We start from the raw sequence: 25,773 nt of genomic DNA on the forward strand, positions 1-25,773 counted from the left end.
TAACCCATTAAATTTTCGTCGCGTCGATAGTCATTTTATAATGGATAAACCCAAGTTCAAGAGAAACTACCTGGCATGCTTGAATTGCCGCACCCGCAAAGTCAAGTGTGATTTGGGATCTCTGGAGGCTCCTCATGATCCACCCTGTGCCAGATGCAAGCGTGAGCGCAAAGAGTGTGTTTTTGCAGAGAGCCGTCGCCGTGGATCAGGCAGAATTCGCCAGGCTTCCCCTGTGGACTCGCGGCCGCCCAGCCATGCTGCTAGTTCACGTAGCTCATCGCGGCTGGCCACCATTGGCACTGGAGAAGCCATTTCCAGCAAGACTCCTGTTGATGAGAGCGCAAATACAAGCAATTCCACAATGGTGTTTCTGGCCCATATCGCGGGCAACTTCGCCAAGGCCGACGAAAGGGACAAGATTGATGCGTACGAACGGCTCCAGAACCTGGAAAACAAGGTGGCCAGTCGTCCGTCGTCAGAGTCGCCGTCCAGCGAGAGACGTTCTTTCTCAGAGACTGCAGACTCGGCCAAGCTCCCGTCCAGTGCGTCCACCGACTCGCTGGCAGCAGGCGGCACGGATTCGTCCTCGCGTAAAGAGGCCTTTGGTCATGACACCAGTCTGCACCCGCTGCTGAAACAGAGCCGGCTGCACATGCCTCCGGTGCGGTCGACATTGAAAATTCGGCCTAGGCCAACGTCCAGGCTCGAGGACATCGAGTACATTGGCCCAGATAAGGTGCTAACAAGCGAAGAGGCCACACGACTGATCAGACTATTCTTTATCACGATGCACCCATTTTTCCCGTACATTCCTGCTGAGTTGCAGGACCCGCAGGTGCTCCCTGGCTACCCTATGTTATTGTGTTCTATCCTAACCATTTCGTCACGGTACCATCCGCTAGAAGCCCAGAACCGACACATCGAGATTCATGAACAGTTGTGGGTCTACTGCCAACGACTCATCAGCATGACAGTCTGGGGAGAGTCGAGTAGCAGAAGCATCGGCACGCTGCTATCATTTCTGCTATTTACCGAGTGGAACCCACGAGCCATCCATTTCCGCTGGAGCGACTACGCTAATATGCCGGAGGATGAGGGCCAAGAAGAGTACACAGGACTGAGTGCCATGAAACGGTCTGAGATCATGTCCTTTATGCTTATCGGCACAGCCACAAGACTCAGCTTCCTGCTGGACGAGCACCCGTTGACGTTCCTCGCGACGCACATTTCCGAAACACATTCGGCAATTAATCTGAACAAACGGTCAATGCTCTCACAGACGCTGGGAGAGGTCGACATCAACGATCCTAGCTTCGATTTTACGCCATACCAGAAAGCCACCATCGAACTGCTGCAGTTCACCTCGCTTTGCTACGAATCGCTATATGTGAACAACCCGAAACTGGGAGTTCTCGATAAGCACCAGAACCTCGCTGTGCTCGACATTTTGTCCCCGCTGCTGGAAAACTGGTACAAAAAATACCACAAGCTACTTAAACCGTCGTCGGCACATAATTTGCACCAGAACTACGAGGATTGTATTTCCGACGCGAAAGTACACAAAGAAGTACACCATCAAGTCGAAAAAGAGGCGCTCATTTTAGATTACTACTACGCAAAGTTGTATGTCTACTCATTGGCTCTGAACGACGACACATCCATGAACATCACCAACAGCTCGAAAAAGGGCCGCAATCTGCGATTGGACGAGCTCGCCAAATATTCCAGATACGTGGAGCTCGCATACAAGGCAGCCAAAGAAGTGCTCGCAGTGATGCAGCGTGTTAACAAGCTGAGGCTGCTCAAATACATGCCAGTCAGATGGGTGATTCGCGTGATCAAGGCGGTAGCCTTCATTGTCAAGTGCTATCTAACACTAACGACAGACGGAAAGACAGACTTTTCGCAATCAGACAAGTCCACGAGCGAGATTATACGGTTGAGTGTCATACCTGTTGAGGAAATCATTTTGTTGCTGCAGAAAACAGCTATTTGCTTGAGAGACGCCGCTCCCGACGAGCTTCATCTTTGCACGCGATACTCTACCATTCTAATGTACCTGTGCTCGCAATTCAAAACCAAAGCAGTCAAGACCCGAACAGTTGTCGACTATGAAGACGAAATTAACAGCCAAGCCCAGAACGAGGAACAACCTCAGAACCCATACCTAGAAAACCAAGAGTATCCGCACCCAAATAACCTTGACCAGCAAAGTTTTGACGACTATTTCACGAATCCTTCGGAAACTCTTTTCAACTGGTTCTCCGACAACAACAACCCTGGACTGGACTTTGTGGACCAGTTCACCAAGGAAATAGAAAACGAGTTCCTGAAAACGGGGCTCGGTAAATAGATTAGTTGACAATTTTCTTGAAAAAGCGTTTTAATCCGTTCTTCTTCTTTTCTCTGTTCTGCGGCTTGGATCCATTCGAAACGGCCGCCGACATTTTTGAAACTTGTGGAGACACCGTCCCGTTTGCAGGTGAGGAAACACCATCGCGGGGCTTGAGAACCGGTGAAGAGACTTTTGATAGCTCTTTTCGAGGAGGAGCGAAACTTGGATTAACCTTATCATCCATTTCAGTGTCTGTAGAATCAGCAGCAGTAAATGATGCAGTGGAGGATATCATGCTAGCAGGGTTGGAGGGGAATTGCACGCCGGCTGACACAGAGCCCCGCTTGAGATTTAGCAGTCTCGAGTTTATCTTTTCAATGAATCCGCCTTCGTTGCCGTCTCCATTTTCCTCGTGCGGCGTCCAAATAGCTGGCGGCTCAGAGTATTCGCGTGGTATCTTGTAAGTTCCAGAAGAATTAAGATCGTACCAGTAATATTGCGTGCCAATGTCCAGATAGGCTGGATCAGTCGGTAACACTTCATTATCCGTCTTTTTCCCGCGCGAACTGGACCTGGACACCGAAGAGGTCGAGGCCATCTGGGGTGGTGCAAGTGGTGGCACCTGGATGGTAGCAGCCGGCGAGTGTTCTGATTCTTTCGTGGGCTGATCGATGGTAATCGGCGGCGGTGCCCCAGCAGACTTGAGAGAAAGGTGTGACATCTGGGACACTATCGAGCTTTTGCGGGCAGCCAGGAGTGAGCTATTTGGCATGCTAGATTCACTGTCGGAGTTCCAAAATTTGTCTCTGGCGCCCCGTGGAGGCCTGATGGTGCTTTCGTCGCCACTGGTGGCAGTGCCATAGTAATCAGAATCAAAATCCTCATGTAGCTCCACTATTTTGTAGAACAGAATATAAGGATCTTCTTGGTCCATGGCTTCCTGGAACGTCACTTCCTTGGCTTTCTCCTCCTTGTCAAGCACGTCGTTGAATAGAATCCAGTTCTTTTCATCTGAGGGTATCGAATCTTTCGGATTGTATGGCTGTTTGCGGACCAACGAGACATAGTGTCCAGAATTCACAGTTTTACCCCGGTGGCAAATGCAGCTTTCCAGAACCAGCATGAACGACCCGGAAGGCGCCTTATTGTCTGTGTTTCGTCTAAAATCGACGTATCCTGGTTTTGTGCTGTCCTCGGCAATAAAGTACGGATGCTTAATTACCTCGGGAATCACCACCTTGCGGTTAATTTTGTGCGACTGTCCATTTTCATCCCAGCCATATTTCTTCAGACAGATAGGGATAATTGGGCGTTTCTTCTGGAACCGGTCCTCAAAATCGGTCAATTCGGTGTCATCCTCAGAGGATATAGATGACTCCCCAGTTACGCTTCTCGTCATTCCCCTAAACGACCTTTCCGAGCTCCGTAAGCGGAGTTTCACCTTGGGGCTGGTATAGTAAGGCAGTAGTTGCAAGAACATCCAGGCAGGCAATGTCACTTCGTTGTTGGAGACCGACGACGCTCTGCGTGTTAGTCTAGTTGGATTTGAAATCATGACGTTGTTCAGAACTGAGGCGATTGTCGAGGACCTTGTTCTGGATGCCTCCATCCTTTCCGACAGTCTCAGGAATGAGGAGACCGCAACTGTGCGGTCACTGGTCGACTCTGTGCCGGTGACAGTCGAGTTGCTGAGCGCAGTACTCAAATCGGCGGAGGAAGTCGCAGATTCCTGAGACGAAGAACGTTGCAGCGGTTCTTCGTTGGAGGTGACAATTCCGAGCTTTTCGTAGTATTGCAAGTCATGCGTGATTTCATTTCTTGTTTTCTCGTCTATCTGGTCGTCTCTATCCAGCGTGCGCCGCCGCTCCAAGTGTCTGCGCACAGTGATGCTATTATTAAAATACGAGTTGAGACACTCCTCCAGGGAGATCGAGGCGCCCTCCTCATTGTTTTCCGGGTCCGCATTGGTGTCTTCGGGGACAGAAATCAGTAATGCACGCTCTTCGATGAGTCTCATGTCGTCGTTCACGTTGAGTTGTCCGGAATGGATGATGTCCAATTTTATGGTGAGCAGCGGGAGAGACAGCGACTCTGCAAGAAATTCAAACAGCTGCAAAGCATCCTGCTGGTTCTGGCTCAGTACCATCTCGCAGCCGAGACTGCTCAATGAGAAACAAAGCTGTTTCATCAGAGGATGGGGAATATATTCGCCTCCTCTAATTAAATTCACAATAAATCGAAGCATGACTTTGAAATCTTTGACTTGTTGCTGCAGCTCGGGAGACAGGCTTTTGTCGACGTAGCAATCCAGAAGGAAATCAAAGCTGTCGCTAGAATAAAACATGGATATGAGTAGGGAGTCCATGTAGCACATGACATTTTTCCAATTGTCCATTCCCACCAATTTTATCTCCTTTTGTTGGTTACGGGCGTGGAATCTATACTGGCCACGTGTGGTGACCAGGCGCCCTTGGCACGACAATTGCCAGTATCTATAGTAGCGGAAAAGCGTGCACACCGTGTTTGGCGTATTTGTCGTCAATTCGAGTAACACTATGAAACTCGCTAGCAGACGCTGTGTATCCTTGTGGAGAGTGCGTTTATGGTCATAATACAACACCGGCGGCGTCACAGACTTCAAGAGACCCTTCTGCTCCGGCGTGAGCTTGATAGGGAACTTTTTATGGTCTCTATTATCCTGCAAAAGCGCCCCTGTGTAGTTTGGGGGAGGTTTCATGGTGGAATAAAAACGACAAATTTCCACTTTTGTTAAATTATTTAATTTCTTATCGTTATTCGTTACAGACATAAAAAAGAGTGAATCGCTCAGCACTCGCGTTTCCAGAACTCAGTCAGTTGTTTTTCTCTCCAGTCCATCGACATGCTCGACCACGACTCCAGTTTCCGCAACAGTTGCAGAATAATCGAATGCTCGTGAGCCGACGAGATCAGCTTTCCGGCGATCCAGATCGCTTGGAGCGACAAGATCTGGCACCCGAGACTCCGCGACGAAGCGTTCTTCATGTTGCACACGTTGATGCCGATGATCTGCTTGGCGTGCCAGATCTGAGACCGCGACATCAGACTGCTGGTCGAGACCGACTCGCCTTGCTCCGTTTTGATGGCACTTTGGAATAATGTATCGGGAGTCCTTTCTTGCTTCTCTGGCTCACATAGCTTGACGAGCCGCGGCTTTGTCTGGAGCATCAGAATACAGCATGTGTGGAACAGTTGGTTGGCACAAAGGGCCGTGGAACTGCTGAAAAGAGTCTCTGGGAACGAGTTGTCTCTTTTAAAACAGAAGCCGCGCATGTTGCTCGATCGGGTGCGTTCCCAGTCGCCCAGCTGCTTCCAGAGCGACTTCCAGCAGCTGTCGAATTCAGACTGGGCATCGTTTGAGCTGACCAGCTGGAAGATCTGGCATGACAGGTACAACATGGATTGCAACGCAGTGCCAGTATCGGTCGGACACGAAGGAGCGTCGATGCCAAACCAGTCCTCGGCACGAACAACGGTCTTTCTGTCTCCAACGGCGCAACAGCCGATGTCTAGCGCGGCAAAGCTCCAAAATAGAGCTTTTTCCAACTCTGTTTCTGAGCGTGCGTTGATGTGACAGACTTTGAGCATGGAGCCGCAGTTTTCGAGTCTCGAGTGCCAGGAGTCCGGGTTGGTGCTCAGAATCTCAAAATAGCACAGCAAGACACACGTGGCCACCACCTCGAGGGTGTTTTTGTCGGAGTTCAGACACATGCTGAGCTGTTGCAAGGAATAGGTATAGTATTGTAACGTTTTTTCGCCCGAATAATCGGGTCTGACTTTCTCCAAGTGTCTGGAGGCAAGTGCCAGGATAGCGTACTTTAGAGAGGGGAACTTGTGTGCGAGCTCTGGGATTTTGGTCATAAAAATGTTACATTGGGTCTCGTCGGACTTGTTAAGGAAATGAGCAATTTGATCGATGTACGTTTCCATCAACAGCATCATCTCATGGTCGTCGATGGAAGGAGCCTCCATTGTGGACTTGTCAGTGAAGATCTCGAAAATGGTCTCGTTGTTGGGCAGTTTGCTACCGGACGTGCTGTCCTTGGTAGCGATGAAGAGACACATGAGGTCGTTGAGCGTGTTTGGCAGGTCGTAGTAGTCGAGGCCGTATCTGCTCTTTTTCTGCGGCTCTGCAAAGGAGTAACGGTGCTCGAAGTCGGCGTCCTTCTTGGCAAGAGACATGTCGGACGAGACGGAGGATGCGGTGGAGGTTTTATCGTTTGAACCCGATGACAGCGACGGGTTCATGCTATAGCTTTGCAGCGTGTCGAAGTAGCTGAGCGAGCTGGCCCCAAAGCTCGGAGTTCTGGTCAGCTGGCTTGGCAGCTCCTGCGGAGCGTTAAAAAGACCTGACAGCGGCGACTCGGACGTCTCGAGCAGAGGGTATGCTGTCGTGAGAGGTGCGTCGAGATACTCGTTTTTGCGCGAATAGCCATCAAATGCGCTGAGATAGTGGTCGGCGACGTCGAGCGAGTAGGCCTTTTTGCGTGTGCGCGGATCGTCCGGGCCGAGGTGGTAGTCCAGTGGGGCCAGGGAGCTGGGCAGGTCGAAGTCGGTGGGCTTGCGGAACCTGTCGCGATGCTTGCTCTGGCTGAAACAAAAGTCTTTGAACGAGTTGTTGACAAAAACGTTCTTCTTGACCTCTTCCGGCCAGACACATTCGAGCCCCTTTGCGGTGCAAAAGTCGCACTTGGGGCGATTTTCGTCGCACTTTTTGTGTTTCCTGCGACACGTCAAACACCCTGTCCGGACCCTCCGTTTGGCCGGAGGGGTCTCTTTCTTAGGCTTGCCAGACCTTGCGCGCTTGGGTCTTGGGTGGTCGTCGTCTCTGGAAATGGACATTTTTGGAGCAAAACCCCAGCAGATCAGCTGCTTTTATATATCAGAGTGGTCACTCTTCTTTTGAACCCAGACTGCATACTGATCCTCGACCGGCCCATGGCACATCAAAATACTGTGGGGGCCGAAGTTTTTGTTGATCTATTGTTGCCTTATTGTTGGTCAGGGAGGGGAGGCTCACGCTTAGGCCACTAAGAAACAGATCGCTGTCGAGGAGGAGATGGAGAGGGGCGCGTGCGTGGGATTGCGTTGCTGCACAGTATGGTTCTTGGAGCGATTGTTGCCTAACAATTCCCCGCTGTACGGAACGCACCAAAAAACTGGATCCGATGCATTCTATTTGGTATCGGCGGCAACCCCTGGTCCAATGGTTTCTGTTCCGTGCGAAATTTCCGTGTGGGGGACAAAGGCACGCCGCCAAACAGTCCCGTGCGGCTCGACATTTTCTGACGCAAGTATGAAAGTTTTATTTGTGGGGTTATTGTGGGGTGGCATTCACAGACAAAGAACTTATTCATCTTACTTAATCAGAGCTTATTTACTTTATCGTGCTTAGGCTTTTCCTTCAGGTCCAAGAAGTCGTGGAGCAGCAGAGGGTCTCTCTGGCACGCCCGGACGTACGATTCGACCTTCTTGGCAATCGTGGCCGGGTTGTATCCAAAGTACTCGTAGATCACTTCTGGAGGCAGAGACTTGCCGTACGTGTTCATGCAGTAGGACGCCGTAGCGTATCTCTCCCAGCCGAACGCAACATGGCCGTCCACCACCACCGTTGGCACCTGTCTGCCGTCCTTTCTCAGAACCGAGCGTCTATAGCCGATCGACTGCTCGTCAAACAGCCGTGTGCATGGGATGGAGAGAACCCTGGTCCTGAACTTTCTGCCTAAAATCTTGGCAGCCTTGTAAGCAAACTCCATCTCTGCACCAACTCCAATAATCTGCACCTCGGCGTTCTCCGCATCCTCCAGAATATAGCCGCCGCGTTGCGCCTTCTCTGCGCTCGACTGGCCTGGGTATTGCAGCACCTCGTTTCTCGATAGCGACAGGATCGAGCTGAATGGCAGCTCGACGGCTTTTTGGAACAGTCCAAACACTTCTGCAGAGTCCACAGGTCTCATGTAGTAAATGTTTGGCATGGCCCGGAACAATGCTGGCGTCTCAACCGGCTGGTGAGTAGGGCCATTCTCACCCTCGTTGATCGAGTCGTGGGTGCCGATGTGGATGGCCTTGAGCTCTTGCAGGCCGGCCATTCTGATGGCTGGGGCAGCGTACAGGTAGAACATGAAGAACGTCGACGTGATTGGCAGGAACGTGCCCTTGTTGTAGGCAGCAAGGCCATTGGCAATAGCACACATGGCGTGCTCTCTGATTCCGTACTCAATGTATCTTCCAGAGTAGTCACCGCTCAGGCCACATTGCGTGGACAACGTGGGGTCCATGAAATATTTCACCCCCGGCCATTGCAAATTGACAGACACCGACAGGTCTGCGCAACCAGCAAGCACCGACTTGCAGTTCTGCCCCAGTGCTCTGACCAGCTCTCTGGCAGCGGCCCTGGTAGGAGCGTCGCCCGTGAATTCCTGCTGCGGCAGGAACGACTTCCAGTTCTTTGGCAGCTCGCCTCTCACCCGCGCCAAAAACTCCTGGCCCTCCTCAGGATATTCCTTGACGTACTTGGCCACGAGGCTCTTCCATTCGGCCACCAGCTTGTCGCCCTCGGCCGGCTTCTCCTTGAAGAAGTCGTACACGTCCTGTGGAATGTAGAACTTCTGGGCTGGGTTCATACCGTACTTGATTTTGAGCTCGCGCACGCCGTCCTCGCCCAGAGCGCTACCGTGCGCAGCACAGTGGTTCTCGAACGCAGCACCCGATCCAATCACCGTTCTGCAGTTGATAAGTGTTGGTCTGTGCTTCTCGGCTTGCGCGTACTCCAAGGCCTTGACAATGGTAGCCACGTCCTCGGAAGCGTTCTCAACCTCGATCACGTTCCAGTTGCAGGCCTTGAACTTGGCACTGATGTCCTCCGTGTTGGCAATGTCAACACTACCGTCACAGCAGACCTGGTTGTTGTCGTAGAGCACAATCAGATTGTCCAGTCCCATGTGGCCGGCCAACGAGATCGACTCGAGAGCAGGGCCCTCTTGCAAGCACGCATCTCCAACCATGCAGTACACCTTGTTGGTGATGATGTCAAAGCCCGGCTTGTTGTACGTGGCAGCCAGATTTTTGGTGGCGATGGCCAGACCAACAGAGTTTGAGATACCCTGGCCGAGCGGGCCCGTGGTGACCTCGACGGCGTCGTGCTCGATTTCTGGGTGACCCGGACACAACGAGTGGAAGTCGTTCGAGTGGTAGGACTTCAACTGCGCCATGGTCATTGACTTGAGACCGTACAGGTGCTGGAAGATGTACTGGAACAGACACACGTGACCGTTCGACAGGACAAACCGGTCTCTGTTGAAGTAGTTAGGGTCGTTGGGAGCATATTTCAGGGTGTACTTCCACAGAGCAATTCCGATAGCCATGGCGCCCATGGCCGAGCCTGGGTGGCCGCCGCCGTACTGCTCGACAATGTCCAGGACAAGAGCACGGCCGTACTTGATGATTCTCTGGTGTTGTTCGTCGTTAACCGACGCTGCTTTAGGGATTCTCATACTCATGGGAAGAAAAGACAGAGATGACTGTGTAGCAGACGGATAGGGGCCTATTTATAGGCAGTCTGGTGCTATAGCACCCCATGGTAGCCGACGTGTTGCTTAGTGGCCCGTTAATGGCTGGAACGAGGCTAAATTGCACCCCTTTACAGGTATGAGGGGAGCGAGACGACGATAGGCTATTTCACTAGAAAAAAAAAATAGTGTTGAGCTAACTTGCGCCAGTGTGGTCCGTTTCAGCGGTTCCAGATTCCGCCCAGATTTCATTGGCCCTGTGTAGATCCGGCAAAATGGGTTGCGCAGGGTGGTGGCTAACCCCAACAAGTGCTTGTTCCTGGGGTAATATTTTTCGATCGACGCGACGCCGGCGTCGAAACATGTCTGCTACATAGCCGAAAATATTTAAATCCCCGAAACGACCCTCTGCTCGGCATGTCATGGCTTGGGTTTAAAAAAGCTGTCAATCGTGCCGGAGCACATGTGATATTGCGCACAAACAAGGGTGAGCCCTCTGTTGACCCTGAGTTCGACGCCCAGGAGGCCAATTTCCGCAAACTCGAGACCTACACCAACGAGCTGGACCAGGAACTGGGCCGTTTTGTAAGCAACTTCGAAAATCTGCTTGAGACTCAGATAAATATGGCTAGAACACTGGACTCGTTTTATGGAGACTATAGCTTTGAGCTCAAGGCCGATAAGCGGCCGGAAGCTGCGGAGACGGAGCACAAGGTGAACCCCAGAGACGGTATTTCGCTGGACTATCTGCAGATGGTGGAAGACATCAAAGACAATATTCTGCCAGAAATTCTGGAACCAATGAACATCACGGTCGTGGAGCCGATTAACGAGCTGAAGAAGTACAACGACGAGATCAACAAGCTGATCAAGAAGCGCGCACGCAAAAAGGTGGATTACGACGTTTCACGATTCAAGCTTTCGAAATTGCAGAGCGAGTATGAAGCAATTGAGCGACAGGTGACCGAGCAGCACCACACCGAGAAAACAGACCAGTTACAAAAGAGCCTGGACAAGCTGCAGAAGTTCAAAGTTGAGTACGACGAGGCAGAAACTATCTACATGGACATCAACACACGGCTCAAGAACGAAATCGAGCAGTTTATTGCGCTGCGGCTGTCACTGGTGGACCCTACCTTTGAGAGTTTCATTAAAATCCAACTCAAGCTGTATAGCGACATATATGCCAGGCTGGAGCAGAAGCAGCAGCAGCTGGACGCCATGACTGTTGAGGAACATGAGGAGGAGAAAATTGACGCAAGGCTGGAGGAGATACTGTCCCGTATGAGAGCTCTAGATATTAAAAATTTATGAATGCTTAAATGGGCTCAGCGAAAATGAACTCCTTCAGCTCAGAGTACGCCTTCTCAAGGTCATCGTTGACAATGATCTTGTCGTGTCCACCTGCCCTGGCGTACTCCATCTCCGCAGATGCAGCAGCAAGCCGCTTGGCAAGAGATTCAGGGGTCTCTGTTCCACGGCTCTCGAGCCTCTTCTTGAGCTCCTCGATGGATGGAGGAGAGATAAAGAGGAATCGGGCGCCCAGGTTGGTCTTCTTGACGCTCTTGACACCCTGCATATCAATGTCCAGGATACACGTTCTCTTCATCACGTCGGCCACGTCTTGCACAGCTTTCACAGAGGTGCCATAGTAGTTGCCGGAGAACTGGGCCCACTCGATGAATTTGTTTTCTTCAATCATCTTCTTGAAGTCCTCTACCGTGGTGAAGTGGTAATCGACACCATCTTTTTCACCAGGTCTAGGTTTTCTGGTGGTGTTGGACACGGAAAATCCAAACTTATCTGGGAACTCAGCAAACAGCTTCTTCAGCAAAGTGGATTTACCTGTTCCAGAGGGACCACTGATGACAATAGGCCGCCCAACCATAATGTTTATGAAATTATTGAACTAATTATAATAACAGCTAATAGTATTTTTTTTTTTTTTGTTTTATGCTAATAAGTTGTATCGTTTCGCGCATTTCATTCACCTTTTTTTCTTATTCGCTGTTCTTTGAAATATGGCCTCTGCAGTTATCAACGGTGGCCTTTTTTTGGCCAAAAGAGGCGTTTTTGGTCCAGCAGCGGAATCATTGGCCAAGCAGGTCGATCCAGCGGACCCAATAGACGAAGAGCCCAAAAGTGATAGCCCCGATACAGGGCTCCCTTCTGATGACAACCTAGATGAGACAAACCCAATGGCAGAGGAGATTTTTTCCTCCTGGGCCCTGTTTATTGTGCTGTTTCTATTATGCTCCGCATTATGGTCGTCGTACTATCTGCAGCAGAAACGGATCAAGGCCATTCATGAAACCGTTCTCTCCATATTTTACGGCATGGTGGTTGGTCTTATCATCAGAATCAGTCCAGGCCATTACATTCAGGACGCAGTGAAATTCAAATCGAGCTACTTTTTCAACATTTTGCTGCCGCCCATTATTCTCAACTCCGGATACGAGTTGCATCAGGCAAACTTCTTCCGAAATATAGGGTCCATTCTGACTTTTGCAATCCCTGGAACATTTATTAGTGCGATGGTCTTGGGTATCATCTTGTACATCTACACGAAATTGGGCATTGAGAGCATTGGCATGTCTTTTGTGGATGCCCTGGCTGTCGGTGCCACGCTTTCTGCCACGGACCCTGTCACCATTCTGTCTATTTTCAACTCCTATAAAGTCGATCCAAAGTTATACACAATTATTTTCGGCGAGTCGCTTCTGAACGACGCTATCTGTATCGTTATGTTCGAGACATGCGAGAAGTTTCATGGCACCAGCGCGGAGTTTTCCAGCTTTTTCGAAGGAATTGGAATGTTCCTCATGACATTCACCATCAGCACCATTATTGGCCTTGTTGTGGGGATTCTCGTTGCTCTCGTGCTCAAACACTCCCACATCAGACGGTATCCGCAGATCGAAACGTGTCTGGTGCTGCTGTTTGCGTACGAGTCCTACTTTTTCTCGAACGGGTGCCACATGTCAGGAATTGTTTCGCTGCTTTTCTGTGGCATCACAATGAAACACTACGCCTACTACAATATGTCGAGACGCACGCAGATTGCAACCAAGTACATCTTCCAGCTGCTGGCCCAGCTTTCAGAGAACTTTATCTTCATTTATCTTGGATTGTCGCTGTTCACTGAGGTGGAGCTTGTGTTCAAGCCCGTGCTCATCATTGTCACATTCATCTCCATCTGCATTTCCAGATGGGCAGCGGTGTTCCCGCTGGGACGTGCCATCAACTGGTTTGCGCGCACAAAGGGAGCAAGACGCGGACTGGCGCCGCCAGCTGTGCAGGACGAAATTCCATACAACTACCAAATGATGCAATTCTGGGCGGGTCTCCGTGGAGCCGTGGGAGTGGCTCTGGCCATGGGACTGCAGGGCGAGTCCAAGTCTGCACTTCTGGCTACCGTCTTGGTCGTGGTGGTTCTGACGGTGATTCTTTTCGGAGGAACCACTGCCGGAATGCTAGAAATGCTCAATATCAAAACGGGCTGCGTCGAGGAAAATACCAGCGACGACGAGTTTGACATCGAGGCGCCAAGAGTGCCTCCGCCAGCATCCACGTTCTATGGAAAGAATCCGAACGGAATGATCAGTAACAAGAATTTCGCCTCGGCAAGCGCCTCGCATTACACAGATAACGTGCCTACACGGTCCAGAAATCCTTCCCAGGACGACCTGATGAGAGACACTGAGTTTGAAGATCACGCTCAGCTGCCTGCAAACACTCTGGCCAGCTTCCCTGGCCCAGGATCGACTTCTGGAAACGCCGCGCCGCCTTTGCAGGACCAGCCAAGCAGGTCTTCATCTGGCCTACTGAGCAACATTCTGAGCGTCGACGAACACGCTAAATGGTTTACCAACTTTGACGAAAACGTGCTGAAGCCGGTGCTGCTGGATAATCTGCCGGCAAAGCAAAATGACAAGAAATAATCTTTCCAGCTTCTAATTAGACGGATATATATACTCACGAAATAAATCACCATTCCATTTTCTCGTCGAGCGCGGTGTCCGTGCACCATTTGGCAAACTTGAAGACGTCTGGAGCCAAGATCAGGTCGTTCAGCACAGAGTTGTACTGCACCACCAGCTTGAAAAAGTAATCCAGAGTCAACTCGTTCAGCTCGCGGATACAACAGCTGCCTGTATCTTTGGCAGGCGGGTCGGAGAGAAACTCAGCTGTGGCCTTGTATAGACGAGTCAGAAGCGTCAGCACCTCGGTCAGCGTAGGAATAACAACGTTCTTGCGGTCCTCGTGTTTGGCGTGTAATAACACCTCTGATATCACTAGCACTGCATCACCCACCATCACTTTATTGGGCACCCGTTTGGAAGCCTCACGCTCAATGTTGGGGAGAAATATGTCTTCTAGAAATCCGAGGTTGGACAAGACGCAGTCGAGAGCCTCGCGCGTGTTCTTGCTGCGAGACTCCTTTTCCAGTTTCACAAGCAACTCTGGTTTTCTCACATTTTTTCCAAAACTGGTAATTTTGTCTTGAATCGTTTCCAAGAACGATTTTGGCTTTGGTTTCGGTTTTTCGGCAGGTAGGAAAAGCGAGTCCACTTTCTTGTCTGACTTGTCCTCGTCTATGGGCGATCTGGAGGACCCCGAGTTCCCAAAAATGCTGTTTTTCTGGACCGGGGTTTGAATCACCGGCGGAAGGCTCAGATCTGCCGTCACAGCCATCGACACGCTGCGGATCACAATCGAGCACTGCTCAAGAAGGGAGGTCCAGTTAGTCGTGTTTTTGTAGAAGAATTTTCTCTCCTCTGCTGTCTGTGCCATGTATACAAGCTCCTGGAAAGCTGTGAGTCTCACGAACGGGTGCTTGATGTCTTTGAGGCCGGACAGAAGTGTTTCTAGCTGGTCTTCGGCGTGTGTGCTCAAAGGTTTTTTAACATTCAGGCACCCCACCATGGCATAAGCGTTGTAGATTTCGTTCAGAACCTCGTACAGTAAGACTGTGGTGAAGGTGAGCAAGAACAAGCCAAAGTATAATGATAGCGAAATGGAGACTCGAGGAAGATGTGTGTTGAGACTCAGCAGCCAAATGAATGGGAACAAGATGGTGTTGAACATGAATTTTCTAACCATGAGGAATAGTGGGGGCGTAGCGAGAGTCACTGAAATGCTGAAAATGCTGGTCTCTTTCAAAATCTCCAACAATGGCAGATTCTTGAGGTATTCTAGAGGTTCGACTCTGTAAACACCAACCTTGAACTTCAATTGGTTCTTCCCTTTTGTGAGGAAGAACATTGTGTAAACTAGCGTGCTGGTGAAGGCAAAAAACCAGAAATAAAGGAACTTATCATTGACAAAGGGCTTGATAGTTTTTGTGGGGCTCTCGATATAGTACGACAGGCTGGCTGACTGCGACCAGATGATACCATATGTCAGCACATTAGAGATCAAAAATGAAGACATGAGGGTGGCGAACTCCGCTGAGAGCAGCGATCCGAAAACCTGCTGGAAAACCGTCGAATAGGTGGTGGTCTCAACTTTCAAAGTGAGGTCTCTGGCAAACCTTATCAGCATGAATGAACACCAGAACAGACAAACTTTCACAGGGAAAAATAACGGGCTGATTTTGAAGGGCAGACTGACTATGATTGTGTATACGAGAGCGAGCAACAATGCCAGCCTTGAGTAAAACTTCATTCTCATGTGGAACACTTTGGCCAGGATCTTGGAGTAATTGTTTTGTTTTTTAATGCATCTTGACTGGTTTTCTGTGTCTGTAGCGGAAGCTGTCTACTCGGGAGAGAGCCTAATCGACCTGCGAGTCGATCTCGATTATAAATTGTAGACATGAATAAACAAGAAAAAAACCACCTTTATTTTTTTCGTCCTGAGGAGCGAGGTCGATCGTCTGGCACGACGCGTTTTGTGGACAGAATAAATGCAAATATCAACTTGATCTCCTTTTTTCGTTTTTTCTCTTGTCTCTCTAGATGTCTGGTCAAATATCGCGTGGCTTGCCCCAGAAGCAAGAGAATGTGAACGAGCCTGCGACTATTCCGTACACCCCTGAAGAGCTGGAGCGTCTCAAAACTGCGCTAGATCGTAAGCTGGGACCGGAATTTATCAGCATCAGAAGCGGGCCTGGCCAGACAAAAGTGAACTACCTGGAAGGATGGAAGGCCATCAATCTGGCCAACGAGATCTTTGGACCTACAGGGTGGAGGTCTGAGCTCCGTTCGTTCCAAGTGGACTACATCGACGAGCGTAATGGACGTGTTAGTCTGGGGCTATCTTCCATAGTTCGTGTTATTCTGAGAGACGGTACGTACCATGAAGACATAGGATACGGCTCGATAGATAATTGCAACAGCAAGAGCGCAGCATTTGACAAATGCAAGAAAGAGGCTGCAACGGACGGGATGAAGAGAGCGTTGAGACAGTTCGGCAACTCGCTTGGCAACTGTCTGTACGATAAAGACTATCTGAAGCGAATTTGCAAGGTCAAGCCCATTCCACTGACTTTTGACGAGGACAAGTTAATGCGCCACGAAGAAAAGCCAAAAGCCATGTCGCTGAAGGAGCCGGAACGAAAGCCTATGGTGGCAACCAAGCCGCAATCGCATTCGATGCCAGCATTGAAAACGAGCGATCCAGCAGAAGACCACGAGAACTCCTTTAACGATTTTATGAGCGACGACTGGCCAGACGAGCTGGTCAAGACTAAGCGGGACGCACTGCCTGACTCGGAGCCCGAGTTCGACGACGACGACGATTTCGAGCCCCGTTCATTGCAGCCACCAGCTCCTCGCGGACGCGAGCTCAAGACGGGCAAGTCGCAGGAACTACAACGCGAAGCAGACTCCAGCAAGAGCAGCACTCCTGTCGCGCGCAAGCTGGATCTGAGCGCTCCATCTGCCACGCCTGGAGGGATTCCCGACAAGGTGGTGTTTGTGAGTGCCAAAGCAGCAGACAAGGTGAAGCTCGACCCCTCATTACAAAACGGGTCCAAGTACGACGCTAGAAACACTCCTGACTCTCTGAAGAAATCAAGCTTCGTCAACCATAACAAGTCCACCCCGATCAAGCGCAGTTTGGTGCTTGATGAAAAGGAAAATAATGTTCCTTCGTCTGTCAAGCGTGGGAATTGGGCTAAATAGTATTTTATTCAGCTTCTCAATTACAAATATATCAAATTCGTGCTATATTCAGACCAACTATTACCATTTGCAGTCGGCTTGGAAGGTCCGCGTGTCTCAAAGTACAAAATAATGCATTCGTCTTTAAGAGCATTCATATCATGTTAATCCCGCCAGTGGAGGTCAATTGTCAACATCCACAAGCAACCGTCGCCAGATTCTCATTGGTTCTAAGCTACGCATGGATAAACACTAGCTTGTATCCCCATTAAAACCAGTGTCAATCAATCAACCTATGAGATGTAATGTAATGGTAACAACTATACCAAGCACCGGTGGGTTTGTAAGACATTCTCGTTGTCTCTGAAGTGAGCATCTCTCACTGAACTTGGTTTGGGCTCTGTGGTAAGCTGGGATGCAACAAACACCGTGAGATACTAACTTCGTTCATGAAGCTCCTGTAATCGAAGAGAGATGTCCCCAGTCAATTGGGCCAGCTTTAATTGACTAAGTGTGGGTATATTCGTAGTCCAACGTGGCTCACTGCTAAGTTCGCATGGGCAGGGATGCTGATGCAGCAAGAAATGCGGATTCTCGTACGGTGAATTTTTCCGATAACTAACTTAGGATTTCCATATAACATTAAGCTAGAATACCGTCTCGTATGGTAGACAGCAGCAAAGCTACAGAAGCTCTTCTGGAAATTCAGGTTAATTGATCAAATGCAGGACGCAATGTCATGCAGCTCCGAATATTTCAGAGATTGTCTCAAAGGTAATATTTCTTGTTTGGGAAACGATCGGACTTAGCTTTGGGTTATTGTGGTTATTCGCGGTCCCTTGCAAACTCCATTACGCAACCTCTCCCTCCATATCGACTAAGATAGACAATCCTGACACCGTACTGTATTACGTAATATTGGGCTTGGGTGTTTCCGAAATAAATTATTGTTTTATATACATCTGATCATGTTTGATTCCTTCAAACTCCATTATTCCCGGCTGCCCTCGTTTCAGCAGATCCAGGGCAATTCCTCAACGCCGGGCCGGATTTTCCTACAGATTGTGATTTTGCAAGTGTTTTACTATCTAACGGCCATCATCCTATTTTTTGCCACGGCGCAGCTTCTAGGCTTGCCGTTTTCTTTCAAGTGGTGTTTCTCTTGGCAATGGGTGTCACTGGAAAACACTTTGGGACTCACTTTGGCAGCACTATGGCTATTTGACTCCTTGCTGAGCGTGATCTTTATTACGATAATTATCGGGCGATCGAAATTGGCATGGGATTACGCTCTCACGGTCCATGTGGTGAATCTCGCGCTAGTATGGCTCAATTCAGGATTCCCAACCAGCATATACTGGTGGCTGCTGCAGATCTGCAGCTGTGCGATCATGATCACACTGGGCACCTGGACGACTCGCTGGAAAGAGCTACGAGAAACGTTTTTTGAGGGAATAGCCGACACAGAGCTTGGTCAAATGCATGAGAGCGCTTCGACGAGGTCGACGGCAACTACGGCGGCCGAAAGAAAATAGACGTCTATTCATGGTATCTGAACTGTGTCAACAAGAGCGTTCTAGTTGGCAATTGCTGGACAGGAGATGGCACTAATAATGTTAGCTTCCCTTTTTCATCGTTACAATTTTGAACGTAGCAGAATCCCAAGGAGCTGCTATCCAGGAATGGCTTGATCAGGTTTTCGTCATCGTCGTCTGAATTCAGGTATTTCAAGGTGTCGATATGGGAATCATCCACTAAAGACAGAATGGAGTTACTCAAGGTATCTGAGCCAGGGTTCTTGACTCGTTCGGCCAGCTGCTTGAAATTGACAGTTTCGCGAGGCACCTCATCATCATCAGCAAGATCCCCGCTCAAAAACGAGAGGTTCACGTGTTCCGTCTCCTTAGGGCGCACAAAGATGAAATCTTTCAAGTTGACGGTGATGCTGTACGGACTCAGCTGGAGCCTGTCGATGCCGTAAAAATATTCTTTGATCGACCGTTGCTGCAGTTCTCGCTCATATTTGTCGTCCTTGTCAACGCATCCGCTGGACTTGTTGAGTTTCAACAGCGTGATTGCTGGGTTTTGCATTTTTTTCTTCAAGTCGACCAGCAGTCTCTCGCTTCCAACTATTAAAAGCACATTAATATTAAAGGATGCAACAATTTCCTCGATGATGTCGTACTCTTTGATTGTGAATGCAGGCGTGTCGACTATCACACCTGATTTTTTCACCTTGAGGTCGTTATCGAGGCGTCTGCGCACCGACTTCCCCAATTGCTGGATTAAATACCTGTATAGTTTAACGTTATCTGAAAACTTTTCCAGTCCGAAAGTCTTGGCCAATGGCTGTTTCTGGTGGTAGAAAGAGGGACCTGTGGCGACGCTTTCGCCCAAGGCGACGTTCTCGACGTTCAGGAGATCGGAAATCGCGGTGGCGCTCAAATTACCAGGAATCACAAACTGAAAGTCCCTGGGATTCAGGTTGACCAGCATCGGTTGATGGTCCTGTTTTTCTGCGTACGACGCTAACGTGCGGCAAAGAGCCGTTTTGCCCGAGTCCTTTCCTCCAATGACGAGAACGCGCGGGCCTTCCACCACTCTCTGTTTTTCCAGACCCAAATGCAATGTTAGATACTGTCCAACACAGCTCTCCTCACTGACGTACTCGGACAACGGCTGGCAGTTCCAGAACTGCAATTTACAGCCAGAAAACGAGAAAACACACAGTTTTATCGAGCCCTGGAACGCGTACTCTATGTTGGGCGACAGCTCGGTTCCAAAGATCTCTGCTGTTCCGTCGACAAGTTTCAGTTTGAGCTTGTCTTTGGCGGCAACTTCAAACCGCCATTCCTGGAACGGTGGCACTTCTACAAGGTTAACGCTCTCGGACGACTCTGTTTTGGTTTTGTTGAGAATCGACTGCAGAATGGAGGGGTCGAAGGTAGCCATGGCAGAAAATTAAACCTAAAAAAAAATATATATTTTTATTACATGTCTATATCGTCACGAAGAAAGGCTCTCAAGGAGTTTTACAAATTACAGGAGCAAACGCAGCAGCAGCTGGAGAATGCACAATTAACCCACGAAGAGCCAGCCGAGGAGCCAGAGCTCACTTTGGAAAATGTGGACGACTTTATTAAAAACAGTGACTTCAAGAAGCTCCTCGAGACAGAAAACGAGATTATCGAGCAGTTAAACTCAAACCAGGCCGAGATCAAGTCGATCATCTACAACAATTATTACGAGCTGATCAAAATCAACGACGTGCTTATGGACCTCAAGTCCTGGAACAGCGAAGACGACGGCGTTGGGGAGAACCTACAAAAGATCCGCAGCAAAATCCAATCGCTTCGGACCCAGGACTTCCAACTGCTCCCTGAGCCGGTAGAGGTGAGGGGAGAGAAAATAAGCAAGAGCATCAACAAATTGTTGCTGGACAACAAGATCGACAAGAAGACGGCCGACGCCATCGACGACTCGCTGCCGGAGCTGAGCGGCGAGAGCCTGCTGCTGCAAATGAACGAGCTGAAAAACAAGTAGTTTTTAATAATTAAGTGCGCACAATTAACTTAAGGCTGTGTAATTTCCACAAGTTTATATTTTTGTTATGGACAGACGACTGAGCAGGGCCAATTGGTCCACCAAGAACGCCAAAAAGACGTTCACTCCGGCAAAGATCTCAGCTCCGATTATAGAAAATGCTGCTGCTGCGCCCTCTGCTCCCGTACAGAAGCAGCCACCGAAACAGAGACGGCCGCACAAGATCGACAATAGTGGTGTCAACAGGCGGTTTTCCGTGAAGCTGAACCCACAGGAGGCCCAGTCGGTCCAGAAGGATGCGCTCTCGCAGTTTCCTCCACTGCCTGAAGGAGCGGAGGCTGCCGTGAGCGAAAATCGCCAGCAAACAGCACTGGACTCGAGTGCGCTACTGACTGATCTGTCCGCCGAGTCGTTCGACGCAGTGCCATATGTGCAGGGGTATCTCAAAGACGCGAACGCCACAAAGATTGATCAGTTTGCGCGCGACCTGAGCGATCTTGCGTCGTCCAACGACGGCGACGTCAAACATACCATCACACAGTCATTTAACCAGGTGCTCACAGTTTCTCGCACCATGGTCGAAGCAGAGGGGGTATTGGAGGAGCTGAAGGGTCCTGCAATGAAACTTAACGAGATTTTGAGCTCGCAGGCCGAGGAAGCGCAGGAGAAAATGGACAACGGCAGCAACAAAGACAATAGACGTAGTGTGCTATTGCTGGAGAAGAAGTGGGCCTCGAACCTCAACTCGCTGTTCAAGGAAGTGGAAGGTGCGCAGAAGTTTGTTTCTGCGATTCCGGGCCGTCACGTCGTGGCAGAGTCGAGACGCTGGGGCGAGCTCAACGCTATCACTTGCAAGCCGATTCGTCCGGCACATCTGATCATTCTGAACGACCATTTGCTGGTGGCCACGCGCAAGCGCACCGGCGACAGAAAGAAGACTGTGGCCGCTCAATGCTGGCCCCTGCGAGACCTCGTGATCTCCAAAGCCGCCAACGCGGGAGAACATACTCTATCGCTGAAGATCAACGGCATGGTGTTTCTTTTTCAGACCGACAGTCTGAACGAGTACAATAAAATTGTGTCGCATCTGCGAGCTGCGAAGGACGAGCTTGCCAGCACGATGGAGCTGGAAAAGGCCAAACAGAAGGATTTGACAGAAAGCGTGAGCAGGCTTTCTGTGACGCACGAAAGACTAAGTAAGAACTCCGACTACCTCCACGACCTGACAACAAAGCTGAACCACCGAAGGTCGCGGTCGTTGGACCTGAACGACAAGAATTCGACACAGAACCTGAATACTGTCGACGAAGGACTGATGAACATAGAGCTGTATCTCGGACACCACAAATACGTGGAGGCCGTTGGCTTCCTGACCCGAGTGAGCGATCAGATCGACAGGCTTCAGAACCAGAGTCCCGACGAACAGTTTGCGCTGCTCCTCAAGCTGAAGAAGCTCAAATGGGAGAACCTCAAGGAGAAGCTGGTGAAGCTGCTGTCTTGGGAGATCAGCAACCCGCTGAGCTCGAGCAGAGAGATCATGGAGACGGTGGATCTTTTTCAGATGATTCACATGGAGGAAAAAGCGCGAGATTTGGTGCTGGAGTCAAAGAGCAAGCAGCTGGACAAGCTGGTGAGCCAGCTCAAGTTCGAAGGTGACGTGAAAAAATACATCCTGCAGATGTCTCTAATCTACTTCACCTTCATCAAAAACACGTATCTGCTGTACGAGCAGTGTTTCCGCGAGACGGGACAGAAGGTGATTTTTGTCGGGTGGATGAACGAGAAAATCGCCGCGTACAACAAGCTGTTCAGACGGCAGCTAATGGACTACAGCGAGCAGTCGGAGCTCTACCGGAATTGCGTGAAGATTAGTCAGCTCCAGTCGATCAGCCTGCGTAAAATAGGCATCAACGTGGACCATTTATTGGTTACTTAAAGCCAGACAGCCATGGATGCTGCAGAATGTCGTTCATCGAGGGTCTTTGCGCCACGTCCTTGACCATTATCATGCGAATCAAGTCCACACACGATTCACTCACCTCATGGAACGACGGGAACTTGAACCCGCCGTCCATGATCTCGTCGACGTTGCAGAACGGGTTTTCTTTGAACACAAGGGTGTACAGGAGCACGCCCATCGCCCACACATCCTGCGGCTTGCCCTCGTACGGCTGTCCGTTGAGAACCTCCGGAGCAGCGTAGTCGATGGTCCCCACAAACACCCCGAACGGCCCGTTCTTGGTGTATGCTGCCGACCCATAGTCGATCAGCTTGACCACATAGTCCTTGTCGACGATGATGTTCTCGTCCTTGATGTCGCGGTGGACGACGCCGTGCGAATGCAGATGCGCCATGGCGGAGCAGCACTGGAAAAATATGTACTGGCACTCCAGCTCGGTCATGTCCGACTTGACCTCGATCAAGTCGAACAGGTCGACCGCAGCCGGGTCGCCGTGCTGCGGCGTCTCGACGTAATAGCACCGGTCGTCCTCAAAGAAATCGACGATCCGCATCAGGTTGGGGTGCGGGTCGCTGTTTATATAGTTCATAATCTGTATCTCTGATGGAATCGTGCCCAGGTTCCTGTCTCTAACCCACGTGTCGACCAAGATCCGCTCTTTGAAAATCGCCTTGATCACCAGCCGGTACGCGGGGTCGTCCTTGTGCTGTGCAAGCACCACCTTGCCGTACGCGCCCTGTCCGAGGTTCTTGATCACCGTAAAATCTGTGATTTTTTTCTCGCGACGAAGAAGCCCTATTTTCTGCGGGAAGTACTTGCTCTGCTTTCTTATGCGTGCGATCTGCGCATTTTCGCGCTCCAGCAGCGCGCGGCCCGTGCGAATATTCTCCAGCCGGAACTCCCCCAGACTCTCGGCAATGTCATGGACCTCGTGGTCGTCCATGTCCGTCTCTGTCGTTTTCTGCGAGCCAGTCGACACAGACTTGCTGATAGCTGACAGCGACGAGTCTGACGTCGCGTTCAGCTTCTTCAGGCTGTTCATCCGCTCCATTGGCTTGTTGGCGATCGTGTTCATGCTGCTGGACCGACTCAGCCCGTCTGAAGAGCTGCCGCAAGAATGCAGGTCGTTCTCCATCTGCTGGAACAGACTCATCTGCGACGGCATCGACTCGTCTCCATTGGCCTCGTCGTCCTCGCTCTCCTCTTCGTTAGAGCACACGCTGTTCGGGCGCGAAACAGACCGTCTCTTGCTGGTTGCACGCGAGTAAGTTATCCATAGCATGCAGTTCTCGTACTCCATCACGCGCAGCTGGACGTCGACCTTGACGGTGCTACCGTCTCTGTGGAGACCATCAATGCCAATAGAGTTGACAAAAAGCAGATCCTGCTCCTCTTCTGACGAAGCCCGCAATATTGCGTCCTGTTTGCGGAAATAGTGCTCCGGCAGCACAAGGCCGTGTTGGTACATTATATTTGGGTTTTCCTTGAGCGCGAGCTCAAAGAGCCCTGAAAACGACGGAATTATGAGGTCGATGGACTTGTTCTTGATGTCGGATGTCCCAAAGAGGTTCTTGGCTATGGCGTGGTTGAACGACACCACCTTGAGTGTTTTGGACGAGATGACAAACGCTCCCGATATATACGGTAGCGAGTGCAAGTTCACGCGTAAAATGCCGTCTTCTAGAGGCTCGGACGTCACGGCGCACGGAACAGCCTCGTTTTCCGGGAGTCTGAGGGTATAGTAGCGGGACCGGTTGATGGTGGCAGAATGGTACATGTGAGTGTCGACCGTTGCGTTGGCGAGCTCATGACTCATGGTGGGCAGGATGCGCGACAGCGGAGCACCCACAAACTCCTTGTCGCTGCGGAAGAGCGAAGCGTGTGTATCTGCGGACGACTTTATGTAGTAGCCGTCGTTTCTGTATTCAACAATGAAGTCTAGTTGGTCGCACGGCACCTGCTCGAAAATCAGAATGATCAGGCCGTGTTTGCGCTTGGCCCACAGAGAGGTCCAGGCTATTGGCATGTTGTTGCGCTTGATGGCAATGATTTCCCCCGAGAAAACCAGTTCTTTGCCGTTGCACAGCCTATCGAGAACCAGGTCACGTGCGCGAGGAGCGATGAGGTCCATCACGCTGAGCGACGCGAGCGACGCTTTGGAGATGCCAAACATGAGACACGCAAAGTCGTTCGCGTTCTTGAGGCTCCACGGCGATTCTGCCTCGCACGTGAAGTAGGCCTTGGGCGACGCGGACTTCCCGCCAGAGGCGAGATGAAACTGCCGGCTGCTGGAGCCGAATTTGTTTCCCAGCGACACGAGTCCCAGCGTGGACGGGCTGGTCTGCGGCACTGGCAGGCCGCCCAGCAAGTACGAGTGGGCCGGGGTGTTGGAGTTATCTGTGAATGGCGTTGCTAGGGCGTACAGCAGGTTCTTGCGCAATGACTCGCTTTTGGAGATCCCTTTTGGATTGAGTGACAGCGTGTGGAGGCCGACGACCTTCTCGAGCTTGATCTGCGACGGATTCTCCTTCATCTCCAAAATACTGATGATCTCCTTCAAATTCCTCCGCAGTTCCTCGTCTATGTTTGTAGGGGTGGGGGCTGGAATTGAGTCCTGTGTTTCTGGCTCAGACGACGAGCCGGGCAGCGACTTGATCGACGACTGCGACACCCGTCTCTCCATGCGAAACACGTTGTCCATGAGGGTCATGGTAGACGTTCTGCGCAGCGGCACTGTAGCCGGGCCTTTCCGGGAAAAGTAGTCGTTGTTCTCCATGGATATGTTTGAGAGCAGCTCTGGTCGGTCTAGAAGAACCTCGAGCGACCGCTTGAGCACGCTCAATTTCAGAGCCAGAGAGTTTGGGGCCAGAAGGGTGTATGAGTAGGACTGGGGGGATTCTGTGGTGAACGTGACAAAGTCGGAGGGCAGGTTTGGAGAGTCCATCGGGTCCGTCCCTAGCCCTGTCGAGCCGGCAAGAAGATTGCGAAACGCTTGATGGTTGGAGTCGGCTCTGGGATGACGACTGGGAGGCGTGTAAGGCATGAAGAATAATTAGCATAAAATTTGGCGGAAATATGGGTCGGCTGGCGTCGATCGTCGGATGCACAGCTGCAGATAATAGAGACTCAGATAAGGGCAGACAGAGAAACGAGGCCAGTTGCACAACCTCTGGCCGCTACATAAGTGGCAGAAACTGATAACCCGTCCGTATTTGGCGGCAACTCGTATTTCCGTCTCTTCTCAAATACTTTAATTATGATTCAGCCTATGTCAGCTAGTAC

General features: G+C 50.5%; 13 protein-coding genes across 13 annotated transcripts; 6 read left to right on the forward strand and 7 right to left on the reverse strand.

The window, feature by feature from the left end:
* Window positions 1–40: 40 nt before the first annotated feature.
* Window positions 41–2,353, forward strand: HPODL_04599 (Zinc finger transcriptional activator of the Zn2Cys6 family; the record flags this gene model as incomplete). Its single annotated transcript, XM_014080936.1, has 1 exon — window positions 41–2,353. One exon carries the CDS (start codon window positions 41–43, stop codon window positions 2,351–2,353), a length of 2,313 nt encoding a protein of 770 aa, XP_013936411.1.
* Window position 2,354: 1 nt separating this feature from the next.
* On the reverse strand, window positions 2,355–5,072 carry HPODL_04600 (uncharacterized protein; the record flags this gene model as incomplete). The annotated part of the gene is made up of 1 exon (XM_014080937.1): window positions 2,355–5,072. The coding sequence occupies one exon, from the start codon at window positions 5,070–5,072 to the stop codon at window positions 2,355–2,357; it is 2,718 nt and encodes a 905-aa protein (XP_013936412.1).
* Window positions 5,073–5,161: 89 nt separating this feature from the next.
* HPODL_04601 (uncharacterized protein) lies at window positions 5,162–7,216 on the reverse strand (the record flags this gene model as incomplete). Its single annotated transcript, XM_014080938.1, has 1 exon — window positions 5,162–7,216. The coding sequence occupies one exon, from the start codon at window positions 7,214–7,216 to the stop codon at window positions 5,162–5,164; it is 2,055 nt and encodes a 684-aa protein (XP_013936413.1).
* Window positions 7,217–7,740: 524 nt separating this feature from the next.
* HPODL_04602 (Dihydroxyacetone synthase) lies at window positions 7,741–9,873 on the reverse strand (the record flags this gene model as incomplete). The annotated part of the gene is made up of 1 exon (XM_014080939.1): window positions 7,741–9,873. The coding sequence occupies one exon, from the start codon at window positions 9,871–9,873 to the stop codon at window positions 7,741–7,743; it is 2,133 nt and encodes a 710-aa protein (XP_013936414.1).
* Window positions 9,874–10,299: 426 nt separating this feature from the next.
* Window positions 10,300–11,196, forward strand: HPODL_04603 (Reduced viability upon starvation protein 161; the record flags this gene model as incomplete). Its single annotated transcript, XM_014080940.1, has 1 exon — window positions 10,300–11,196. One exon carries the CDS (start codon window positions 10,300–10,302, stop codon window positions 11,194–11,196), a length of 897 nt encoding a protein of 298 aa, XP_013936415.1.
* Window positions 11,197–11,200: 4 nt separating this feature from the next.
* HPODL_04604 (Guanylate kinase) lies at window positions 11,201–11,770 on the reverse strand (the record flags this gene model as incomplete). The annotated part of the gene is made up of 1 exon (XM_014080941.1): window positions 11,201–11,770. The coding sequence occupies one exon, from the start codon at window positions 11,768–11,770 to the stop codon at window positions 11,201–11,203; it is 570 nt and encodes a 189-aa protein (XP_013936416.1).
* Window positions 11,771–11,903: 133 nt separating this feature from the next.
* HPODL_04605 (Endosomal/prevacuolar sodium/hydrogen exchanger) lies at window positions 11,904–13,823 on the forward strand (the record flags this gene model as incomplete). Its single annotated transcript, XM_014080942.1, has 1 exon — window positions 11,904–13,823. One exon carries the CDS (start codon window positions 11,904–11,906, stop codon window positions 13,821–13,823), a length of 1,920 nt encoding a protein of 639 aa, XP_013936417.1.
* Window positions 13,824–13,869: 46 nt separating this feature from the next.
* HPODL_04606 (Nuclear envelope protein with multiple putative transmembrane domains) lies at window positions 13,870–15,426 on the reverse strand (the record flags this gene model as incomplete). Its single annotated transcript, XM_014080943.1, has 1 exon — window positions 13,870–15,426. One exon carries the CDS (start codon window positions 15,424–15,426, stop codon window positions 13,870–13,872), a length of 1,557 nt encoding a protein of 518 aa, XP_013936418.1.
* Window positions 15,427–15,842: 416 nt separating this feature from the next.
* HPODL_04607 (DNA repair and recombination protein rad22) lies at window positions 15,843–17,009 on the forward strand (the record flags this gene model as incomplete). Its single annotated transcript, XM_014080944.1, has 1 exon — window positions 15,843–17,009. One exon carries the CDS (start codon window positions 15,843–15,845, stop codon window positions 17,007–17,009), a length of 1,167 nt encoding a protein of 388 aa, XP_013936419.1.
* A 1,518-nt stretch (window positions 17,010–18,527) lies between these two features.
* Window positions 18,528–19,940, reverse strand: HPODL_04608 (Subunit of cleavage factor I (CFI); the record flags this gene model as incomplete). The annotated part of the gene is made up of 1 exon (XM_014080945.1): window positions 18,528–19,940. The coding sequence occupies one exon, from the start codon at window positions 19,938–19,940 to the stop codon at window positions 18,528–18,530; it is 1,413 nt and encodes a 470-aa protein (XP_013936420.1).
* Window positions 19,941–19,982: 42 nt separating this feature from the next.
* HPODL_05112 (uncharacterized protein) lies at window positions 19,983–20,531 on the forward strand (the record flags this gene model as incomplete). Its single annotated transcript, XM_014080946.1, has 1 exon — window positions 19,983–20,531. One exon carries the CDS (start codon window positions 19,983–19,985, stop codon window positions 20,529–20,531), a length of 549 nt encoding a protein of 182 aa, XP_013936421.1.
* Window positions 20,532–20,598: 67 nt separating this feature from the next.
* Window positions 20,599–22,467, forward strand: HPODL_05113 (uncharacterized protein; the record flags this gene model as incomplete). The annotated part of the gene is made up of 1 exon (XM_014080947.1): window positions 20,599–22,467. The coding sequence occupies one exon, from the start codon at window positions 20,599–20,601 to the stop codon at window positions 22,465–22,467; it is 1,869 nt and encodes a 622-aa protein (XP_013936422.1).
* HPODL_04610 (uncharacterized protein) lies at window positions 22,460–25,534 on the reverse strand (the record flags this gene model as incomplete). The annotated part of the gene is made up of 1 exon (XM_014080948.1): window positions 22,460–25,534. One exon carries the CDS (start codon window positions 25,532–25,534, stop codon window positions 22,460–22,462), a length of 3,075 nt encoding a protein of 1,024 aa, XP_013936423.1.
* Window positions 25,535–25,773: the final 239 nt, after the last annotated feature.

The sequence above is a fragment of the Ogataea parapolymorpha genome, chromosome II (assembly GCF_000187245.1).
Source record: "Ogataea parapolymorpha DL-1 chromosome II, whole genome shotgun sequence".
Lineage (NCBI taxonomy): Eukaryota > Fungi > Ascomycota > Pichiomycetes > Pichiales > Pichiaceae > Ogataea > Ogataea parapolymorpha.